The sequence below is a fragment of the Phalacrocorax carbo genome, chromosome 1, assembly GCF_963921805.1.
Source record: "Phalacrocorax carbo chromosome 1, bPhaCar2.1, whole genome shotgun sequence".
Taxonomy (NCBI): Eukaryota; Metazoa; Chordata; class Aves; order Suliformes; family Phalacrocoracidae; genus Phalacrocorax; species Phalacrocorax carbo.
In genome coordinates, this window is record NC_087513.1 from 72,082,257 (window position 1) to 72,106,921 (window position 24,665).

At 36.8% G+C, this 24,665-nt stretch overlaps 1 protein-coding gene across 11 annotated transcripts in view; it reads left to right on the forward strand.

Moving 5' to 3' along the window:
• PLEKHA5 (pleckstrin homology domain containing A5) overlaps positions 1 to 24,665 on the forward strand; it is a 173,473-nt gene that overhangs the window by 105,371 nt on the left and 43,437 nt on the right. For 6 of the 11 annotated variants that reach the window (XM_064459507.1, XM_064459498.1, XM_064459525.1 and 3 more), the window contains exons 4-10: positions 555 to 638; positions 1,602 to 1,722; positions 7,876 to 7,980; positions 11,260 to 11,332; positions 15,102 to 15,202; positions 16,106 to 16,221; positions 22,869 to 23,336. In XM_064459507.1, coding sequence (XP_064315577.1) covers positions 555 to 638; positions 1,602 to 1,722; positions 7,876 to 7,980; positions 11,260 to 11,332; positions 15,102 to 15,202; positions 16,106 to 16,221; positions 22,869 to 23,336 — 1,068 coding nt within the window. Of the gene's footprint in view, positions 1 to 554; positions 639 to 1,601; positions 1,723 to 7,875; positions 7,981 to 11,259; positions 11,333 to 15,101; positions 15,203 to 16,060; positions 16,222 to 22,868; positions 23,337 to 24,665 lie in introns of all 11 variants that reach the window. The other 5 variants (XM_064459446.1, XM_064459437.1, XM_064459474.1 and 2 more) reach the window with 1 other exon arrangement.

The window sequence follows — 24,665 nt, forward strand, 5'->3', positions numbered from 1 at the left end:
TCTGAATTAAAAAGTCACCAGCAAAAGGAGGACTGTGATTGCTATGCATCACTCTGTTCCAATCGCTGAATATTTATCTGTCTTACTGGAAAATTTTAGACAAGTAACTTCACATTCTAAGCTGGAAGACAGTTGTGTTTACTGTATTGTTATTTTATCCCTACAGAACAGTTGCTTGTCTTGTGCTTAACTTGTCCCTGTCTCACTGAAATCCTATTTATGAATATATAAAGACTTTTGTGAAGTGAATTATCAGTGATCATATATGAACTAGTAATACTCTTGTTCTAGTTTTTAAATTCAAAACCATTACCAACCCACTGCAAATGTTTTCCATCTATTTCAAGTAATCAAGAAAATTCTTTAATGCTAATTATCCTATTTGTTAGCTTATATATATGTGTGTGTATATATACATAGAATGTTACATACTGTAATGAAATATTGATGATCATTTTCACTGGACTGATTTACTTGATACACTGGAGTTATATACTTCAGTTGGAAAATAAAAATATTCTTGCATAATAATTTTAATTATCTCTTTTTTGCAGCCATAATGAACGAAAAGTAACCTGCAAACATCCAGTAACGGGGCAGCCATCACAAGACAACTGTATTTTTGTTGTGAATGAACAGTAAGTGGCAGCTGTTTCAGTCTATAAAATACCTGTTTTAAAGCTTGATAATACTGAAGCAAGATTCAGTGTTTGCAATTGCAATATTTAGTTTATTTTTCCAAGTCAGATTAGCAAGTAAAAAGCTTTACCTGTTTAAATTATTTGAACTATTAAATATTTAATACTAATTATTAAGACGAAAATCCAAATTAGTTATATGATAGAAATGCACTGTGTTTATGCACTGTGTGGATTTCTACTTGTCACTTTACTTTTTCTGTAGGTCTGTTGCTGACACTATATATTATATAATCAATAAACTTCCAGAAAGGAATAAATTTTTTAATCACTTAAGGACAATCACGTGCCTTTAATCTATCATATTTTACCTGGTAGTTTCTCCTCAATCGGTTATTTTCTTGGCCAGTTGAGACACTTTCTGAATCATTGGATAATAACTTGCTTTTGCTATCTTTGCATTAGTTTTGTAGAACACACAACAATATAAGAAGGTATGCATGGAAGTCATACCTGACCTCAAGATTTCATATGTGGCTGGATATTCGGTGTCCTACTCACCACCATTGCTGCAACATGTTACACGGTGGCTGGAGTGAAAACCGTCAGGACTGCAATATGTGAAATTTCAAACGTGCATGTTTTCACTGAAGTGGGACGAAGCCATATGGGGTCTTTGGAGAGCATTTCTTCCCATTTCCATCTCGTGTTCATACCTGTCTTTTTCCCTTCTACCAACACCTTAAGCTAATAGAAAAATCCTATTTTAAAACAACATCTTGAAATTCATCTATAATAGATTTGAGTTTAAAACACAGTGCAGGTGACTTTACGATGAAGTGTGAATTGCTTTCAGATTGGAAAAGTAGGACACAGGCTGTATTAGGCTACATCTAGGGGTGCTTTTTAATAGCAGTCTGCACACGCAGCTTGTTCTGGTGCTATTACGTATTCTATTTTCAGGACTGCTGCAGCAATGACATCTGAAGAAAAGAAGGAGCGACCAGTAAGCATGATATGTGAAGCAACTAACTATAATCTGACATCAGATTATGCTGCTCATCCAATGAGCCCTGTGGGCAGAGTAAGTCTTTATGTCCAAAATAAATTAAAATAACACAGTTATTCCACAAGGCACTAGACAGTGCTATATATTAGTATTCCATTGAAAAAGAGAAACAAAGCGTATATCGTTTTCAGGGCACTTGCCTCTTTTCATGTTTAATTTGGGAACTGAGGTGTCTGAAAAAAATTATCACTGAAGCTGTAATTTTTATCAAGTATCTCAGATCTGATGACTTGCATGTACTTAAATTGTTTACAAAATCTGACCTTTCTAATTAGTATGAACTAATTAGAGTGATCGGTCTTGAGTGACTGATCAGACTTCTGGGTAAGCATTGTCATGGAAATTGCTTAATCCCAAACAAATTACTAGATTTCTCCAGGTAAAATAGAGACAATTGTACTGTGTGTAAGAAGTAGTTACAAGAGAGGTGGAAGGTAACCATGTGGTAAAATTAAAGGGCAGATGACATGATTTGCTGTCGTTGGACCAGAAGTCCTGGTTTCCTAGGAAAATTCCTGGGAGAAGTCCTGGAGATTCTAGGTCACCTTAATTTGTGTCCGTCCCACTTTCACCATTTGCCCAGCTTCTCAGAAGGTTAAGGTAAATGCCCAGATATTTATCAAGGTGATGGGTTCAATTATATCAACTTTAAGCTTATTGGATAAAGCTGATGAGGCTATTGCATGCATTTTTTTTCCATTTTCTGGACAGTCTTCATGAAAAGAGAGTGCACTTGCTACAATACTTAAAAATTCCTTAAGTTTGCTAGGATACCAAGATAACAACTTTGATCAGTGATGACAGGCAAGAGCCCTGTAATCTCTTCTACCCAGCAGTTAACATTTAAACAAGGGAAAAAAAAAACCTATACTTTTTGCTAGTGTTTGAACACTTTAACCCTGAGAGGTGCTTTTTGGCAGATTAATCCAGCCTGTAAAAGAAAAAGAAACTTTGGAATGTGTTTTAACTGAGCAAATTCCTTAGTTTCAGAAACCTGGATTGAAATAATTTATTTTCCATGTGGTAGGAAACATTGTAAAGTTTCTTTAAGTGCATTTTGGAAACCTTTTTGTGTTGTTTTAAATGTCTCATTAGACATGCAGAATCCTTGACCTACATTAGAAAACTATTACTTAATGAGAAAAATGTCTTAATCTAACTGTGCTGCGGGGAGGGGTGGGGGTAGCAAGGAAGAGGAGTCACAGATTAATTATAAACAGTAACAAAAACCCATAATTTCAATGATAATCATATGATCATGTTCAAATTAATGCAGAAAAACCAATTTAAAACAAAACAAAACAACCCCACCACCACCACCAAAAACCAGAAAAGCCCGAACCCAAAACCAGCTAAGCCCTAAAACAAGCAAGGAAGAAAAGCCCAAGATATCTTACTGTTAGAGCTGTAATAGTGATGTAGATTGAATAGTTACACAGAAAATTCGTTACAACACACCTAGCTAGGAAGCACTCCCAACTACAACTACTAGATAGGAAATGAGTTACAATTTAGGAGCATGTGTTTTACAAACACTTTTCACACTCTTGTTCAAAAGATAAGTTTAAAATGCCCATTAGCATATTTGTTTCATAGTGTTTTAGAAGAAAATTAAGATTACTATGGCAATTCAGCTTCCTGTGGAAATTATTATATTTTGAAGAAATAGACTTTTGTGCTACTATGTGTTCCTCCTGTCTGTTCTAGTTATTTAAATGCACTTAGTCACATGAATCATGTTAATATTTTGTGTGCGATTACTGTATGTCAGTTTTCAGATACAAATCTGTCTGAATTAATGCAACACCATTTTAAAAGCTTTGGTTTGGGGAGATGAATTGCTTGCAAAGTAGAACCACAGCTAATATTAGTCAGCATTTTCTGGTGGTTGTTTAAGGCTAAGGAATTGAATTGTTTTTAAAGGTAACTATATAGAACTGACCCACTGGTTGTACCTGGGCACAACAACTAACTGTTTTTATTGTTCTTAACTCCCAACAATAGAACCTGAAATTCTTAGCTGTCTTATCAGCCTTTGAACATAATATGTAGAGGCGCTCTGTATTGTAGCACAATAAAACAGAAGTAAAATATTGTGAGGAAAGTAAATTACAGAGCAGAAGAATGCTTCATGTGGTTGCCACCCCTGTATTTCAGGTGTTTCTGTTCTCAGAGGTAACCCATGAACACACCTAACATTGGGAGGTAATGAGGAATGGAGGAAAAGTTTGTGGTACAACTAAAGTTTCAGACAGTTGAGGGGTATAGAAATAGGTTATCCCTTTCATTAATGTTAATTGTTCCCAAATAGGCATGGAACTTGGAGAAGTTTCTATTTTGTGGCAGAAAGACTCACTGGAGTCTAATGCTGCTGCTGTCTAGAGGCTTACACGAGGTGAGGCAAAAATCAGTCTCTCCCCAGTAAAAGCCTTATTTCTAATCCTCCCTTCCCACCTTATACATGATGCTGGACAAATAACATGTTATAGCTCTGTTACATGCTGCTTCTTCCCTATTAGCTTGAAGTGTATTTCTAAACTTGAAGCTACTAATGCAGATCTCTGACTGAAAGAGATCTACATACGCTTTAGATTACTACAGAGGTATATATTTCCACCCCTCTCTAAAATGAAGTTGTTTTTGTAGTTGTCTTCCTTTTTATTGTTTTGTTGGGGTTTTTTTTCCCCTCGACGTTAAAATCACTACCTGGACAAATATGATTAAATGTCCTGAAATGCATTCAGGCAATCAGCTTTTTTAGTGTATAAAATCAGTCACGTTACTAGTCACCCTCTACAGTCCATCTCCCCTGCTTTTCATTGCTGACCTAATTATCAACAGAATAACGCAAACAATCACCGTACAATTCCACAGTAAGTGGAATGGAGTGTTAGCCTAGGACAGCTGCTGCAGAGCTCCACGTGTCTCCATTACAGCTAGGATGTATCAAATTGTTTAAAAATAATCCTCAGCTTGTTTAGAGATATTTCATACAGTGCTTAAGGCAGTCCAGCTTTAAATGGCTAGTTTAGGTACAGCCATACATGTCTTCTCAGGATTCAGGTTAGCGAAAATTTTGGAGTAATCGTCGTGAGACACAGGAGCAAACAGCATAACAAACAGGAGCAATGTGAAGGGCAGCGTTGGTGCTCTTGACCAAACATCTGTCCTGTGTGTTCATGGATTATTTTCAGACTAGTCCAGTAGTGCTCCACGTCATCTTACGTTATAGTCTTATACAGAAATAAATCCAGTTTGCTCTACTAAGCAACCAAAGCACAGTAAGAGTGAATGATTGGGAGATTTGCTTCGAGAGCAACCTCCTGGTCCAAGCTAAATTGCTGAGGCAGAAACCCACTCAGCTCGTGGAAAACTGCAACACTGGAAGGCACTGAAATTGCCTACAAAATCCAGAAGGCAGCATCGTGTTGGTTTGTGGTTTGGAAGATAATGTAAGCCTTGAAGACTGGAAACATATTTTTAAACAGAAGTTGAAAGTAACAAAGATTCAGATTTCCATTCTTTGAGTTCAAATGCAGAGAGCTTATTTACCAGCAAGGTTCTCAGCCAGTGATTTTTCAAATACAGATGCAATAGCTTTAGTGTTAATTCCTTACTTTTGTGCTAGTTCTGAAACTGGGGAAGAAGCCTCAGATAAACTTTGTGTCCTCTACCAGCTAAGCAGAGAGAAGAGCAGCTTGCAGAATGATGAAGTCTGCAGCCCTGACTACTGACTGATCTGTTGCACAGAGTTCAAAAGCCTGCCAGTGTTTGTCTTCAGGTTTGGGAAAGAATGGGTATCACTGGCTGGGCTTCCTGGCTTCTTTCACCATACTGGAGCTGTACAGGGTCCCTCCTGTAGGGGCTGTTTTCAGAGGCATCACAGTTGCTGGGACCATTCCTTAGAACAGGTCCAACGGTACCAGATGTGACTCTAAGCTTGCTGGCTATTACATTCTACACTTCCCAGCAAGTGATTAGTAGTTGAACCCTTCATTCATACCCTCCTTTTCTCTTTGCCATCTCCAGAAGCTGGAGCCATGCAATGTGTCCTGTATTTTTAGTGCTGTGGGGTAAAACATAATTGAACCCTTCAGTTCTTATTCTTTTTCCTTCCTTCCTGTTTTCCCAGTTTGAGATATATTAGATATGTGTGTGAGAGAATGTGGGATGATCAGGGATCCCAGACATAACAAGAGGAGGAGGTGATCTAAAGAGTTTGAGAACTCATAATTAGTTTATATATACAACCATGATATTTCAATACCCTAAAATACTCATTGTCTCGAGACTCAGAATTTGTTGTGAAGTTTTTCTGTTTATGCAGTGTGTGGTAAAATAATCAGGAGTCATCTGAAGTGTTCTCTGTATTAACTAAAATTAGAAAGCACTTGTGATGCTCTGTTTAATAGAAGTTTGTATTCACAGCTGGTAAGATGTATAATTAACCCATTAAAACTTTGTGAAATTGGAGTCAGTATGGTTTGCTATCAGACCTAAGAGCAACCTATTCTATCTTTATTTGTTAGTGGATTTGACATTAGCACTTCTTGTGGTAGGTTATGTTTTCAGAAGCGTCCGTTATGTGTTAGTCATTGTACAACCATGAGAAGTTTGGAACACTCTTGAGAGGTTTTGAATCTTTAATACCTAGTATTAGAGCAGTGTTCTTTAAGTTATTTATGAGTGTTATAAATTACTCCTGATCAAAACCGGTACTTGTGTGATATGCCAATATAGTAGCCATACAGGTTAGCTAAGATGGATGTAGAGTTAATTGTTAATTGCTCTGGATTGTTACAGGTTTCTCTGTATATTCCTTTTTTATAGCTGGGTATCATCATTCTCTTGGCTTCTTACAAACATTTGTCCATTCTGCACTGGTGGAATTTTTCAGATGAAAATGTGAAAGTTTTTTACTTTTTTTTTAAATCAGGTTTTCAATTGCTTGCTCTATCTTGCTTTCCAAACAGAGTTGAAACAAATTTCTGTATCTCCAAGGGAAATTAAAAGCACTCTGATAGTTTTTATATTCCCTCCTTATTCTTTCAAAAAAGAAATACAAAATGACCTTGTTCGTCGTGTTGTAGGCTTAAGACAAACACACATAGTTTTTGTAATGTTATTCTTTTTGGCTAAGCAATGTTCTGTTCAGTAAATGGTGGTGTTGACAAAGGCTGCACATTTTAAATTGCAGTTTCCAGTTTATGATCTGTAACCTACTGTGGAATTCTCTCTGAAGCATGTATAAAACTCAACTCAGTTCTGTGATGCATGTTGAGAGAATTTCCATAGAGAAACCCCATACCCTAATTTGCAACAAAACCCGAGTGTTCGTTTAGCCTTCCTCCTTTAGGAACTTTGTATAACCTTATGATTAGTCTCAGTAGTAGAGACTGGGGAAGCCAAAGCACAGGATTATATTTTGTCTCCATTCAAATGGTGGATTCGGAGCAGAACCATGAATGCAGCTTCAAAAACGTATTTGAGCTTTACTTATTCTGCAGAATGGGATACTTTGCTATATCACATCACATGGTCTCCAAGGCACTGATTCTTACAGAATTTAAAACACCAGTAAATGCTCAGCTCGTTTAGTTGCAGAACAAGCTTTCTAAATGTAGGCTGAAAAGAATGAAGTGTGAATTGGCAGTGCTGTGCGTTTCCTTATGCCTTTTCCAATTTGTTTTAGTAGAAGTAGAAGAAGAATAAAATCTAAAATCTTTGTTGAAATCTGAACAAGTTTTTATTTATTAGGCCAGTATAGGAAACAGGAAAGGGTAGAATTTTCTTGCCCAGATTATGTAATTTTTCATACTTAATAATAGTTCTTCTAATTTTATTTCTCTTTCGACAGCTTGGTAGGCTTTCTACCTACCTTATAAGAAGGTCAGATATGTGTTTGGTTGTTTTTTTCTTGTTAAAGAAAAATTTAAGTACTTGTCTTGGGATTTGTCTTTAAATTTTCTGCAGAGGAAGAAGAAAGAAATGCTGACATCAGCAGAACCATCATAATAATTATTTATCTAAAAAAGGAATACAGTGTGTATTCTGCAGTCCCCCAGAGGAACATGTATATGAAAAAGATCTTAAAGAAAAGAAAATATGTTATGATTTTTCAACAGATATTGGTGTCATGTTTTCTGTAACCTGTTCAATTCAATTTAGACATCACGATCTTCAAAGAAGGTTCATAATTTTGGAAAGAGATCAAACTCAATAAAGAGAAATCCTAATGCACCAGTTGTCAGACGTGGCTGGCTCTACAAACAGGTACTCTTCCCATTTTCACCCCCTCTTTTTTTTTCTTTTTTTGTAAGGTGTATAATGTACAAAAGACAATCATTTGCATAAAATACAATGATAGCAATACCAGAGTGGAGCTATAAACTGTGAGGAACGGACACATGGTATTTTAATTAATTAGATGGTTATTGCATAACATCCCGATACAAATGAGTAAGGGCATCAGACTAGTACAGAACATTAATATAATACATATAGATATTTCTCTCTAAAATACACAAAGGACTTGAAAAATCTAGGCAGATGTTGATAGTAAATAGCTGAATGAATTTCAGGCATGCTGAGGTGATGGCACAGGGATGTACGGCCCAGCGTATTGGGTTTTTTACATTCTGAAATTTCTGTTGTTCAGATGTATCTAATATCTAATTTTTTTTAAGTAAATACTTTGAATAACAAATTGAAAATCAAACAATTTTTTTCAGTTATGAAGAGAGAGAGGAATGGCTGTTTTCTTAACTCAGAGATGATAATCCTAAAACCAGGGATAATTTTAGGTTTTCATATTGAACGTAAGCTAATCTGAAGTATGTGCTCTTTAGCATTTGGTGACCGTGTGCCCATCCTGCTGTAGGTTTGCTGTTCTGCAATACCAGACCACTTGCACTTTCTTGGTCTGCAGGAAATCAGAGTAGTGTAGTTTGACCAAAAATTGAACAACAAAAATTAGGCCATATTGGGAATGTATTTTATAAATCCACCAAGAACCCTGTAGGAACCTGTCATTTAAACTCAGCGGAGGCAAATATGTATATATAGTTTTGAATCTACATTGTCATTTACTGTCCCTGCTCTGACAGACTGGTGTGACCCATGTAGCTTTCTGGATGCTGTTGATGAGTCAGTTTTTTAAAATTACTATCAGATAAAAAGATCTACAAGTATCTGTTTAGTAGAAGATTCTTCCATGTTTAGATACTCTAAACATGGCCTCTACTCTCATTCAGTGTTGAGAGTGAAAAGTTGTCACAAACGTGAGAGATTTTTTTGCCTTGTTTTGGGGCTATTAAACTTTTTAGCTTGGAAAAAAGTCACTCTGTTCCTGAGACTCTATTCCTAAGACAGTTAACTTGATTGAAATATGAAGTCTGAATTATAGCACAGGTGGCTGTGCATGTGAGTATCTGTTATGTAAGTTGTTATTGCCATGCACATGAGCATAAAAATCTCCCTCTATACGACTAGCCAATAGAAATGCTGAAGTTTGTTGAGACTTTGCCTAATTCTGAAAAAGTTAGACATGTGGTGATCTGACTTCTCATTCTGAGGTCCTTTGTAGTGAGTTCTACATGTATGAAGAGATACCGTTACCGGAAATAACTTACTGGAACGCTCTAAAGATTCATGCTGGTTTATGTCTCTTGTTTCATGTCAGACCATGGCTATTCAGCATATAAAGTAGTACAAAGATGTCACTTTCCTAAAATTTATACTCTTTGTTCATATTACGAAGTCCATTTTAGGGTACAATAGTATTGTTTTGTTAATGAAGAAACAGTAGCTATATTTTAAGATCACAGAATTATGACGGTTGGAAGGGGCCATCAGATACTACCTTCAGAAATTTGTAGTGAAAGCTTGTGCAGTTTTCTTTTTGGTAGTAAGTTTCTTAATTAGTTTAGTTTCTTAGTAAGTTTCTTAACATGTTTATGTAATCATAGAGAACACCAACTTTTGTTTGACTCAAGGTGTGCTGTTTTATTGCATGTAATGCCATTCTTCTGTCACTTTTCTACTAATTTTTAAGTCCAGTGTCAACTCTTTTTCTGGAGGGTGTTTACAGGGAGCACACAGTTCACAGTAACTGTATGTGTGTGACTTTATTATGACAATCACAATCAAGAGGGAACAATGATTAATAAATCCACTGATACAAAAAGGATGTACTTTAAAGTAGGAAAGAATTTAAAATATGAGAACCACAAAATTGTTTTGTGTGCCCCTCTGTATCTGAAGAAGGCCGAAAGATCATTCCCAGCGCATCTCATTGCTGGCAGAATTTTACATATGGCTGTGTAGAAACCTGATAGTGCTTTTGAGTGATGGGATAAAAATGACATTGCCTAACAGCCTCTTCAGAAAGTCTCCCTGAGGGTTTGTGATAATCCTTAACTTCTTCAGAAGTTAGGGCATTTTCACATCATATGGTTTGTTTTTATGGCCAGTGCCCTTTGGGCCAGGGGCTGGCATCCTAATCCACTGCTGAGTCAGTGACCTTGTCAGCGGGGTGAGGAAGGCAGTCTCCCCTCTTTGTGTCTGCCTTTCCAGTGGTGAAATAGGAGCTGACTGCTACGGACAGCACCTCCAGACTTCATTAGTGTTTGTTAAACCACTTTGAGTTCCTCAGGAGTAAGGTGCTATAAAGTGTGTAGTTACTGTATTTATGAAAATGTTTGAGGCAAAGGATTTTTTAAACTTTTTCTGAATAATATTTACTAGATAATACTTGCTTTCTCCTTTCTTCTCCCTCCTTCAGCTTATTTGCCCCACCCCAAAAAGAGCAGAGCTTGAAATAAGAGGCTAAAAATTATGCTGACTTTTCTCAAAAGGAACCCCAAATCAAACCCAAAACCAAACTCACACCACCACACAGTTTTTCGTTAATAGAATCTCTCTTCTTGGTTGTCACAAAACCTATATACTACAAAAATATTGATAATTCACACATCCCTTTCGTCTTGGAACAGATTAACATATTTATTAAATCTAACCCTACTAGGATGCGTGCGCTGCAATGCTCTGGCTTATTTACACTGCAGTAGTGGTGGCAGTCTTTCATTTGGAGTTGTGCAGTGCAAATTGGTTATAAGCATGAAAGAAAATGAAATTGCTTTAGGAATAAACTTTATTTGGGAAAGAAGTTTGCTCTAGATATGAGTGGTAGTAGAAGATGAAGTTCAGTGGAGAGTTTCTTCATAAAACAAAGGAGGATGTACCCCACGTATTACCTTTCTCTTTTCCTTTTTAAAAAAATGGATACAATTTTAGTTAACTGTAGATTGTGGTTTCTAGCATGCTAAAATAATGGGCTCTCATTTCATTGATTCATGAATCACGTTAACTTCAGGCTGCCTGGGTTATGATATTTATTTGCAGCATCAAGTCTGTGATGAGAAGACCTTAAAATATTTTAGCCAAGAAAATGAACTGCTAGCACACCCACAGTTATGTAGTACCTGGTTTGCTTTATGAATGATGACTATTAACAGTCTGAAAGTTCTGACTTAATTACTTTGATTAATACAGGACAGTACTGGAATGAAGTTATGGAAGAAACGGTGGTTTGTGCTCTCAGATCTGTGTCTCTTCTATTACAGAGGTAAGTTCCACTCAGGAAAGCTTCGTTTGCTAATTTTACTGGAAGTAGATAAATTTCGACACACCACTCAAATGTAAGAAAGATGAAGCTGCTACTTAACTTAATGGGTTAAATTGTTGTATAGCTGTCAATATCCAGGCCTGCTACTTTTATCTTCTCTCCCCCCTCTCCCCCTACTTTTTTAATTACCAATTTCACATAACTGCTTCCTGTCTGTCAGGTACACTTAAAGAGCAAGCCCATTCACAGCCACCTCTTTTATTAAAGTCTGGATTATCGTTTTCTTGCTGCTTCTGTTGTTAGGAACTAAATATGCCAGGTTAAATCTGATTTTTCGTGCAAATGAAGTAACTGAAATGGGGGTTGGAAAGGGATAGTGCAGGGGAGCTGAAACTCTGCCTTTTGAATGATAAAGAGGATTTATATGCCTTTGGGGAATCTAATCAGTGTTCATGAATACTTATAAAGTGAAACATTGTCCAATTCCATCTAAGTGTCTGCTGTATTTGGAACAAAGAAACCTGTTATGTAGCTACATGAAACTTATTTTACATGAGAAAAATTAGCTGCTTATAATTCTGGTCTGGAGATACGTATGTTAGAAAACCGATTCCTTCACCGTTACAGATTATTAACTGTAGTGCTCCTGGGGGGATAAACAAATGTGATTTATGCATATGGAAACATACTCAATCTCGAAATAAGGTGTACAACCATAATAGCTTAAAGGAGGCTAAGAGCAAAGAAGATTGTAAAGCATGTAAAGTAAAATAGAGGAAGATTAACTGGTAAGGCTGTGTGCGGCCCTGTGAAGGTTAAGAAAGGGTTTCAGTTTAGGATAAGACTTTAGAATTTGTAGAAGTGGTGTTGATGCTGGTGATGCTGAAAGCAGTGACTGATGAATTTAAACTGCCGTTCTGCTAAAAGTGCAGCATGGTTCTAGTCTAATCAAGACAAATCAGGCCATGAAACACAAAAGCTTTGTCTTTAACTGTTTTAGTTAACAAATTCTGAATTATCGAAATATAATCATTAGGCTTTGTTTCTTTATCCCAAGAAGTATATGTAGTTGGATGAACCACTGCTGAGCCAAAATTAGGCTGTAGTTTCAGTTGTGGAGGCATCGATTGTGCTACATTTACACTGCATTTAGTTAAGTGGTCATTATATACTCTGTGTGTTCTTATAGGGTTTTCTTCTTTTAAACAAGTCTTCAGGCTCTCTCTTCCAAAGGTTCTAAAGAAAGTGCTGCTTTGTAGCTGCCTTAAGAACAGATGAAACTGACTTAAAGCACTGCACATGAAGTACCTAAAAATAAAACAAAAAAGGAAGAAGAAAAACCAACAAATAAATCCAAACAGCTCTATAATCTTACTTTTTCATTTCTACATGTTAGTGTGCCAAATACACTGAAATACAAGCAGAATAGTGTAAATTGTTTACGTGATAAACTTGGCTTTTAGCTATTGTTCACTTACTAGACAGCAGTTAAAGCTTATAAACTGTAATTAAAGATGTATAGTGATAGTCTTAAAGGTATTAGAAATGGCTACTAAAATATAAAGAACTTGCACTCTAAACCCTGTGCATTTACATTTCCAGTAATTCTGTCTCAGATATTGAAAAGATTGAAAGGGAGGAGCCATTCACTTACTCGCAGATCGTAAACAGTGTTTCTGGTTACGCAGCTGTGGTTGTTGGGGTTTTTTGGTTTTGTTAGTAAATCTTACTGAACGTTTGCAGTTGTGTTACAGTGGTAGCAGCTAATGCTTAAATCTATTTTATAGATTAAAAGAAAAATTATTTCATTGTATTTTTTCAGAGCTTAGAGAATACTCTTTTTCTGTTTCACAGAGGCATAAAAGACTGCCTGCTTTGATTGGAAGGTTATTGTTGCAACAAATAAAAGATCTTAGAGCCTGACAGTAGATCTGCTATATTTTCTCTTGTATTATTCATACAGAGCATACAAGTAAAGATGCGTATGGGGCAGTGTAATGTGTAGATAAAAGTTGGTCTGATGGGAAACAGATTTTTAAAATCTGGAAAGGGAATGTAGCAGTATGTCTTTAACAAAGACCAAAGTCTTCCAGACATGCAGCTGTTCACTGGGACAAAAATGCTTAATGCTTTTCTATGGCACTAGTGGGTGTGACTATACTCTGACTTACGTCAGAGTATAATCTGGCAGAATAAGGGAATTTTTCCCCCAAAACAGCAGTCCAAATAAAGTAAACCCCAACATTTGCCATGCATTCTGAGATGGGGAAAAAGGCAGAATTTTTTATGTATGTGAATAGTGAGGAGGAAATATTTGAGAAGGGGAGACGGGATGGTGTCAGGCATACTTATGAGTACAGTTGAGTACCTGAAAGTAAACCTACTCCCATCATTTTTTCTATCTTTTAATCAAAATAATTTTATGCTCAATTCTCCAATTAAATAACTATCCAAGAAAACATAATTTTTACATCTAACGTTATGTAATGCTAGTATGGGCAGAGCTTTCCCCATATGAATAACTGAAATGAAAGTTGCGGCTTTTCAGAATTTAGTGAGTAAAGGAGAACTGGGAAAAGGTTTTTAAATCCAGGTATAAGAGGTAGTTTTTTCGTGCTGCTTCATGTATTTTAATTGTAATAGTATAAATTTTCCATGCTTGAAACTTTGGAAAATCTCTGTTTTCTTCTTAACTTTATAGATACATAGTCATTTGTTGTGGACAGTATCTTCAGCTAAAAGAATTGTTACAGGGGACAGTCTCTATTCACAACCAGTATCTTAAGAAGTCTGAAATACAGACTTCGGATCAGAAATCAGACTTCTGATATGTGAAATACAATTCAGCTTGACTTTCTGAATTGCATCCAATTATTCCTTTATTAAAGTATAATTGGATATAAGAGCTGGTTGTTCCTTCCAGTTAAAATGTCAATTTATTATTGTAATGTATTGCTCTAAAAGTTTACAAAAAAACAACGTTCTCCAAAAAGGATATTTGGTTTGGGGAATTTTTGTTAGTTTTTTTAGCAATGATCTGAAACATATGCTTGCATACAAATAGAATGGAATTGAGTGTAAACTGTTCATGGGAATTATAAAGATCTTGTCGCTTAATATGCCTGATATCAGAAGTGGAATGTGCAAATGTTTTCAAAGTCCAACGGTCTTGAACAGTATTTTAAAACATTTCTGCTCTCGTGGGTATTTGCAGTTTTTACTGAGCAGGCAATAGATAGCAGGTATTGTTCTTGTCACTGATTGGAGGCTTGACTTCCATCTACTTTTCAGCTTTGAAGTCATGCAGGTAAGCACTGACCCCCAGAAAAATTCTAGGTGAAGCCAACTGTGGTGTTTTCCATAAGGTGGCTCATGTACTTTATCTTACGGAGCAGGCACTCTCAGGAGGGTGTTTTATGCTTGTCCGTCCCGGGAAAAAGTTGAAGGTGGCCATAATCAAATGTCCTGGACTTCACAGTGCTTGGCAGGTTTTTGGGGGCGCACACTTCTGTGATGCGGGTTCTGTGGCACGTGTTGGCAGGGAGGGACTGCAAATTGCTCTTGTGGACTGCACGCTTCTGAGACTGTATGCAGGCACCTATGTAACAAATCAGTCTCGCTTTCTGATTCTCTAATGCATTTGCTTCCGAGGTAAAGTTCTTGTTACTAGTCTTGTGTTGTTAAGTACAGAGTTTCACTGAAGGGTCTGAATACAGGTATAATGTGTCAAAACACTTTGTTTCTCTAATCAAAGACTGTACATTCACAGATGAGAAAGAAGAAGGAATACTAGGTAGCATACTTCTACCTAGTTTTCAGATATCTGTCCTTTCTCCTGAGGACCACATTAACCGCAAATATGCCTTTAAGGTAAGGGAATCAAATTTTCAGTATAACTTTATGTCTGAAAGCACAATAGCCTAGTGAAGAGAACTCATTTTGCTGAGTTGTTATGCAAAACAGGATTGACGAACAGCTTCTGAGACTGATTTTTGTGTAATGCAGTAGCAGAGGATTCAACTATTTAGCCTGATGTAAATATAGATGTAATTACTAGAATAAGGAGATGGATGAATATGACCTATTATTAGTCTTTAATTTTTAGTTCATGGATCTTAAATACTTGTGTTTTAAAATTGTAAACTCTATCTGCAGCTAGACTTATCCCACTAATGAAAGTTACTTAGATACAAAGTATCTTTACATATAAACAAAAATGAAGTTTTATTATCACTTAAATCACAATATTACATGAGTCATTGTTAGGAGTGTTTCAGAGCTAATCTTTTTAATCATGATATAAATCACTACTGAATATTTTCTGTTGACTTTTCTTTTTGTTTTGTGAGCGTCTTTTGTCTCTTCTTTTGGCCTCCTAAGCAACACATCATTTTACTATGGTAAGTACAAATTAAAACTTACTGTATCATTCAGACTGCAAAAAACTATGCCAAAATCTTATTTATAATCATTATATTAATTTACATTAATGGACAATCAAGGTAGTTTTTAATAGATTGAAGAACTTTAAGGGCTTTTTATTGAGTGTATTAAGAAGCAGCTATGATTGAAAATTTTAGGCAATTATTTTGAAAATATGAATGCAGTGACAGAGAAACATTGAAGTATTCCTTCTGATATATTTCTGATTATATTATTTGCAGAAATCTTATCATAGAAAACATTAATGCAAGTATACTGTAACATTATTTGTCTCTTTTCTTTCAGAGAATCTTACATTTTTGTTGCAATGACCGTGTCATTTCCAATCAGGCAGCTCATCCAAACATGAGGACCTATTATTTCTGCACAGATACAGGGAAGGAAATGGAGCTGTGGATGAAAGCCATGACAGATGCAGCGCTTGTGCAGACAGAGCCTGTGAAAAGGTAAGGTGGATTTGCAAAACAGTGGCACAGTGTATTTCTTTTTCATATTTAGTTTGATTTATTGAAATGAAAGGGCATACCTTAAAATAGAATGTAATTTCTTTTTATGTTGAAGAACCCTTACTAATTTAAGAATACTGGATAATCTAAGTTCTGTTCTGAATACGGATGCATTGAGAGTAAAGGGCTAGAGGACAAAAACCTGACTAGTTCCTTTAGCCAGCAGCATCAGTAGTACCACCATGGCAAGTACTATGTGCAGGCATGTTTGACTTCCCCTGCCCTCCTGACGTAACGGCAGTAGCAGCTCAACTCATGGTAGTCTTTGGCTTAAACTTTTCATAAGTCTCAAATTCACCACTGTAGTTTCTGGCTAAATTAGACAGTCGTGCGTATGGACAACCTGTGGGGATCTATTCTTGTTCATCATTAAGCTGTCATCAAATTTATACGTACCTGATCTGGAGCCTTATCCTTTATGTATCCATGTGTTGACAAGGAAAAGCAAGTTACCACTGGAAGCCTTGTGTGCCTAGGTGGCCAAGAAGGCCAACAGCATCCAGGCTTGTAGCAGAAATAGCGTGGCCAGCAGGACTAAGGAAGTGATTGTCCCCCTGTACTCAACACTGGTGAGGCCACACCTTGAATATTGTGTTCAGTTTTGGGCCCCTCCCTACAAGAAGGACATTGAGGTGCTGGAGCCTGTCCAGAGAAAGGCAACGAAGCTGGTGAAGGGTCCGGAGGGTCTTATGAGGAGAGGCTGAGGGAACTGGGGTTGTTTAGCCTGGAGAATAGGAGGCTGAGGGGAGACCTTATCACTCTCTACAACTACCTGAAAGGAGGTTGTAGTGAGGTGGGGTCAGACTCTTCCCCCAAGTAACAGGTGATAGGATGAGAGGAAATGGCCTCAAGCTGCGCCAGGGGACGATTGGAAAAGGCCGAGGGAAATGGCTGCATCACCATCCCTGGAGGTACTTAAAAGATGTTTGGATATGGTGCTTATGGACAAGGTGTTTAGTGGTGAACTGGCAGTATTAGGTTTATGGTTGGACAGAGCCTCCTTAATAAGTGTCGTCTTCATAGTCTCTCCTGTAATAGTCAATGCTCTATAGAAGATACTTGGTACACCTAATTATATAGACAGATGTTACTTTATTAGATGTGACATTTCTTTTAACATAAGAAGCAATCCAGAATGGTAATGTAAGTACCCAGTTTTTTGTGCATTTCACTTACATAGCCGTACAGTCATGTTTGCTGCCTCAGAGCCTAGCAAGATTTGTAGTGAGCTCACCCTGGTGCCTGGCACAGCTTTGCAGGCTAGTTGTCCTTCCTTGGCTGCGGTGCCATGGCTGCTCTAACCAAGACCGATGTGCACTCCGCTGTTGTGAAGGGTGTTCCAGCCTCTTGAAATGCTTGGCCATCCACGTCTACCACCTCCTTTCAGCCTCAGTGCCTGTTCCAGCACTGACGTCTGCCTGTTTCAGGTGTTCAGCAGCGTATAGGTAAATGGTAGGGATTCCCTATGCAGCTGAGCTTATCTAAGATTTTTCATCCAGCTATACATCCTCCTGCATTGCTTTGGGTGCTTATCTTACTCCTTGGTGAATCAGTGTAGCACACTAAACGAGTAGAAAAGCACTCAGCAGCAAAATCAATAGTTTTCTGCCCGGATATCACAGGCAGAATGGGCTTGCCAACAGCCAAAAGAAGTGTCAGAAAAACAAAAAAAAGCGACTAATGCAACACCATCTTGTTTTAATTCAGGCAAGAAACCCTAGAACAAAACAGAAGTAGATGTGACCTCTTTGAAAAGTTTATTAGTAGTCTTGAAATAATTATTTGAGAGAAAATACATTTCAAGACCAGTGGAGTCTCAAAGACTTTCATGTCTGTTAGCTATAGTAAGGAAGAAAATCCTTCAGACATCTGTTTTCTAAAGAATCCATCTTTTGGCTGTCGAACCAGTTCTTAAAATGAACCATGTAGCAGGATATGATCTTATCCAGAAGAAATACTGTTTCTTCCCTGTAAAAATCTGTTAAGTATTAAGTATTGTATTACCTCATCCCTAAGTAACCTAAAGTTTGGCATGCACATAGCTCTAAATATAAATGATTTTGGTTCAGTCAAATTCAGCCAGCGCCTTTGTTTCTCAATTCTGGTTTTTTGAGACGTTCTAAGATTGAACTGAATACAGTTTTCTAACAGACTAGATACTTACAATACAATAGCTAGAGTTATTAAGAACTTACATCCTTAAATATTTATGCAAACTGATGTTGAGCCACTCTTAAGTGCTTGTTAATATGAATTGCCCAGTAAGTCACAGTTTTTACAGTATAGTTCTTTAAATCTAGAAGTCAAGGAACTTCACTGCTTACGATACTCAGGAAAACCAAACTCAACAGTCTGTTAAATTGAATGTTTCAGCTTTAAATCATTTCAAAGCTGCAATCTGCATCTTTATTTTTCTGAGGATGTGAGCTCCTTGGAGAGAAAAAATATAAATGGAATATTTAAAACATTACGGTGTGGGTGTTTTGCCCAGGTTCCATAAAATATACTTACTTTCCACACATAGTTAGCCACATAATACAGAAATGAGATATTGAGGTGAGAAAATAAAAATGTATTCATTTCTTTTAGAACTGATCTGCAGTCACAGCAGAAGAACTCCCTTCTGATATTTAACTGCAGGGAAGGACAAATTATTATTTGGTCGTCTTGATTTAACTGTAATTACTCCTTTCTAAACATTTTTGTTTTAATATTACCTAGATAGTAAATTCAAGTTTAATAACGTACTGAGGGACCTATCAAAATAAACAAACACAAATACTTTAGTCAGTGAGGAACTATTTAAGCTTAAGACTCAAAATATGATCTCAAACAACCTCTCTGGATTAGCAAAAGATCTTCCTCATTCCATGTTGCATCACTGCAGACCAGAGTTAAGTTGTATCTCTGAGTACTGATTGCTTGCTTGTGTTTGTAGGTGCTAGTGTCCACCAACATACTGATTTATCATTTCTACCCTAACTGCTGATTTCTCTACTCTCCCATCTTTAAGAGCATCATTTCTCTATCCTTTTGCTGTCAGCTGTGTGTGCCAGAGCCTTTGTTCTGAGTGATGCAGCGTGTACTGAGAAAAGAGTGGGGATTTTTCCTCCTAGTGCAGTTACTCTCCTGAACAGCATAAGATAAGCTGCCAAAAACCCACTTGTTAGCATAATGACATCCACAGTGGGGGTTTACCAACATCACTCTGTTAGGAAAAGATGGCTGCTTCTTTTCAAATGCCTCTGCTTGGCTTTGTTAGATCAGTCTTTGTGTCTGTCTGATACTTGATTACATGCCTCCTCCCCTTTTGGAATTACTTACTTACATAAAGCAGTGAAAAACAGTACTTTCTCTGTATTACTGTTCCATACATATTATTCCTGATTTGTTGTAGAAACCTATAAATTGCATTCAGTATATGCTGAAACATGTATGTTCAATGCATTAGTCTCTTTTGTCTTCTCCCTATCCTGTTCTCAAAATGCCCTGCAAGTCTTGTTGAATATCTTTGAGAGATAGACATACATATGAAGCCAAATATAAATATGGATTTATGTTTCTTACACTTACCTATTAGTTTCTGATAATTCTATCCCATTTGGATTTGCTCACACCAAGTTGGCTGATTTGTTGCACAAAGTTAAAGGAGAGACCAGAAGTTTCTTCAAATCTCAGTCATTCAGCCTCTACACCATCGCAAAGAATATCACATATCAGTGTTGGACTCTGCTGTGTATAACCATAGTAACAAGTGATACAGCACAGAGATTGCTTGGAAAAATAATTCTGTGATTTTGGGGTTTGTTGTGTTTTTAATTAATATCCACAGTGGAAAATACAATAGTGTGCATCAAACACTGTGCCAAGTTTTGACTATGCCACCTATCTGATGAATGTCCTTAGAGATGCTACTCTCCCGCTGCACCACAGATTTTCCATCTGTAAAATGGCAACTGCTTCTCTGCTCTAAAGCACCTTGAGAAAGATTGATATAAAGTGCTATATAAGGGGCAGGCTGTTCTATCAAGGCATGTTGCATACATTAATGCCCATATTTAGGGGTATTTGCAAGGTAGTCCTTAAATTTATTTGTAAACTCTTGAGCACTGGCTGAAAACTGAAATTTTAACACGCTGTTTTGACTTGATAATTGTGGGAAATTGAGTTTTTCATTCACTTTCCTGTGTGGGGAATTCCTTTAGTTTGTTGGAAGACAGTGGGTAGTACAGTTTTGAGGTGGGAGGGGGCAGGTAATCCAGTTTTTTTCATAACCTTGAGAAGGAACCTAGGCAGAAATGTTTGGTCCTGGGAACAGTTTAAAGTCTTGGGGAAAAAAAAAATAAAAAGAAAACACCTCACTTTTAAATATGCAGTAGGAGATTAGCATAGCATTTCTTTTCTGTAATTTCCAATTATCAGACAAGATGACATAGGTATAGCAGTTTCACCCCATGTGTCCTCCCCCACAAAAGTCTACATGAAAAGTGCTTTTGCATTGAGATTTTTTTTTCTCTGAACTTTATGGTTGGCAGAAGTATTACCCTCTCCTTTCTGCTAGCAGAAAGCATCAGATGTGTCCAACCTCTGCATTTAACAGTGATGTATGAGAAAAAAACATTGTGTTTAAAAATAATGCTGAAGCATACAGCCAAAGAGATGTCCATGTTAGATTATTGGTAGGGATGTTTTCTTTTGCAGTATGTTTGACGTGTGTGTACGCTTTCACAGAGGCAGCTCTGGAATAATCACTGAAAGAACTATTTTGAGCTACTTACGTTAATAGAGTGAGTTTTGGAGGACTTTTCTTGATACTTCACAAGGTTATAGAGATTGGGATCATCACAACTATGTCAGAAAGAGGCATGGTGAAAAAACCCGCCCCTTGTTAACATGCAAAGTGCATGAGCATTTAATTCTAACTTGCCTACATTTTGCAGAGGACATTGATGTCTTGCTGTTTCTAATGGATACGTTTGAAATGGTGTATTTGTCAAGGCAGGAGTCTCTCGATTCCTTTCACGTCATGGACAATTCATAGCAAGAGTAGGGTGGTAATGGGAGGTGTATATAAAATGAAGTATCCAATATTATTAGCAGTAGGTGGTATTTTTGTAAGGACCTTACAGTTTCAGTCCTTTATGTATTTGCTGGGATTCTGTCCCAGAGAGTTGTTGGCCTGTTGGGAATTCATGGCTTAAATAATCTACTGGGGAAGTGTAGACTTGTTGGACGTTTAAGCCTCGTGTTAAAGATGGGGTAAGCAAAAATGCTTACAGCTGTGTACGTTGTTACTCTGCTTGGAACTAGAGCATTTTTCATAGGAGCTGTCATACTTGTGCTCTTGGTCAGTTGTGTATGTGATGCCCGTTTTACAGACAGATTAAACACGTGAACTAGTCAGTTATAAAGATGAATAACGCATTTGCAAAAGAGATGCAAAACAGTGTGAAAGGTTAAGTTGACATCCTCGTTAAATAAAGCTTTGGTCTTGGTTTGGTTTTATACAGAGATGTTATCTTAAAGAATTATACCTCTTGGTCTTCTTTCCTTCTGTACCCAAAAATGTTGATCAAAACATTTAAGGGGTTTTGTGCTTTTTTTTCCCTAGTAAACCAGAAAAAAATGTCACTATCTGAGCTGGATGTTCAGTTCATGTCCCAGTATAGAAAAACATATGGCTCCTTGACATTTTGAATTTTAAAAAGATGATAGCTATTAGAACTGCATACGTTGAGTACTTCTGTAAGTACTGTTAGGCAGTAACTGATCTAAAAATACCATTATTTTTGTGGTACGGTTCCCTAAGTCAGCAGCTATTTTCCCCCTTAAAATTAGGGAAGCCACAGTTATTTTCCACAAAATGTTTGCCAGCCAAAGTGATAACATACCAGAGAAACCTAATAGAAGCCAGTGACCATGAAAAGTTGCTTGCTGTCTTTAAAGGAGCTTGTTACATGTTAAATTCAGCAGTATTGTGAATCACAAGCTGGTCAGCAATGTAATCTGCTACTATTTTTAAAGATGGCTTTTAAAATCGTCTGAATTTCAGTCTGTTGACATCTGGAAGCTTTATCTCTTGGAGAACCACTAAATATTTTTACTGTTTGAATGTCCAGCCCTCCAGGAACTGAACATCAATTTTTTTCAGACTCTGGCTTTATTTTCTCTTGCACACTTTTTTCTAGGGGGTTAATTTGAAGATGTCTTTAAAAATTTACTCCATGTTATAAATGCTTTTAAAATAGCAAAGAGATAGAGAAGCATGGAAGAAAAAACTCACACTCTCCAACCAAAAAACCCCAAAACCAGCCAACCAAACAAATAACCAAACCAACCATCACCACCACCACCCCCAAAACAAAACAAAGTACCCTAAAACAAAAACAAAACCAGCCTGTCCTTGATTATTGTGAAAATGTGTCCTGGGTTTTTCTCTCAAAGACAAGATATCGGGGTAAGGTATCTGGACAGGGATTCACTGAAAGAACCCTAGTAAACACAAATATATTCACTTTTCATTTTTTATTACTATTTTTTAATGGATGTTTTGTTGATGATATAGCTTGTCATATATTCCTTTCCAGAGTAGAGAAGTTAACCACTGAAAATACACCATCTCGAGAGGCAAATAATATTTCAAACCATCGGGTGCTAATTAAGCCAGAGGCACAAAATAACCAGAAAAACAAAGAAGTGAACAAAAATGAGGAGAAGAAAGCTTTGGAAGCTGAAAAATATGGATTCCAGAAAGTTGGGCAAGATAAACCATTGACGAAAATTAACAGTGTAAAGCTAAATCCTTTGGGAGCCGAATACAGGACTTTACCCATAACCACGATTCAGGCTGGACACTTCCGACCAGTTCATTTAAATGGGTCTGAGAATAAAGCTGTTGGTGTTGTCCTGGCAGACACTGGAGATGGAGGTCAGCACAATGCGGTTCAGTCACATGTGGAGTCTGAAAGAGTTATGCAGAGAACTAATTCAATGCTGCAGCTGGAACAGTGGATCAAAATACAAAGAGGAAAAGGACAAGAAGAGGAAACGAGAGGGTAAGTGCTAAGTAATTTCCCCCCCCCCGCCCCAGGTCTTCTACCAAATAATGCCTAGACTTGTACCCTGCTTAGATTCTTTAGTTTTTGGTCTATATTACTTAAATATATAATTCATTGTTCTCTAAAAGAAGTACTTGGATGACTGCTCAGAACAGATTTATTAAAGTTTCTCTTTTATTAACCTCTAAGTGATTATTTATAAATTAAACTATATTAATAACTTAATAAATAAAAATGCCCAGAAACTCTTTCTGGGTGCTAGAAATTTCTCTGTACTAGCAGAGAGAAGGTCTTATCAATCATAACAATTATTTTTCCTCTTAAAATCTGTTCTTGAAATTGCCCTGTCTTCCGCATTTTTGTTCACAAAATTTTATTTAAAATTCTTCAAAAATATTCCAGGGAGCTTTTAACCCTTAAACAATCTTTAACTGAAGAGAGAGAAAAGCTTTACCTAAGAGTAAGTGAGAGAAATCTAACTAACTTGATCCTTAAAGCTTCCCTTCTCATGAAATTAAACATCTCCCAGTTCTCATATTGAGTTCCAGTTTTTATTCGTGAAGCTTTAAAATTATGTGTGAATGATACTGAATCTTGTGCCGATAGCAATTTTTCTCCCTGGCAGAGGTGTAGGGACATTGCTTCCAGGGTGGCTTACAGGCAACCAGCTCTAGCAGTAAAATACAAAAGTTTTTAATATTATATTAGATCTGAAGTAGGGGAGGTGCTGTCACAGGAGATGTTTTGAAGAGCAGGAAATAAGGGAATTTGCGTATAGGTGGACGGCAGAGCAGAGCTTAAGATAGAACCACATTCTGAAAATGTTGTTTTCTGCAAATTTCAAAATATGGGAGTTGGAAGCTTTTCAGTTTTTGCAAAAAATTTGAAAAAATTACTTCAGTTTGACATACATTTGCTAAAATTGATTGAACATTTCCTTATTGCTTTTAGTCTTTCATTAAATATAATTAGGAATTGTTAATGTGTTGTTTCGTGAAGTACTCAACATAAGTAGTTTGGTCAAGTTCGAACTTTCAGTACAGAGAGTGACTTGCACACTCTGACATTTATTTTATTATGCATGCTTGTGTAATGAGAACTGAGAAGGCTCTTTGATGCTATTAGATTTTTTTTTTAAATTGGACTGTAAAACTCCCAACCAAACAAGAGAAACTTGAATAGCTGCGCAATTTTTCAGTTGCGAACAAGTATATAAACCCTAAAACTGATTTCATTGTGGGAATCAAACAGAGGGAAGTACTGTTAACAATATGTTACTAATTAACAGTATTTTGTCTTGACTATAGAGGCCCCTTGTTGCTTAAA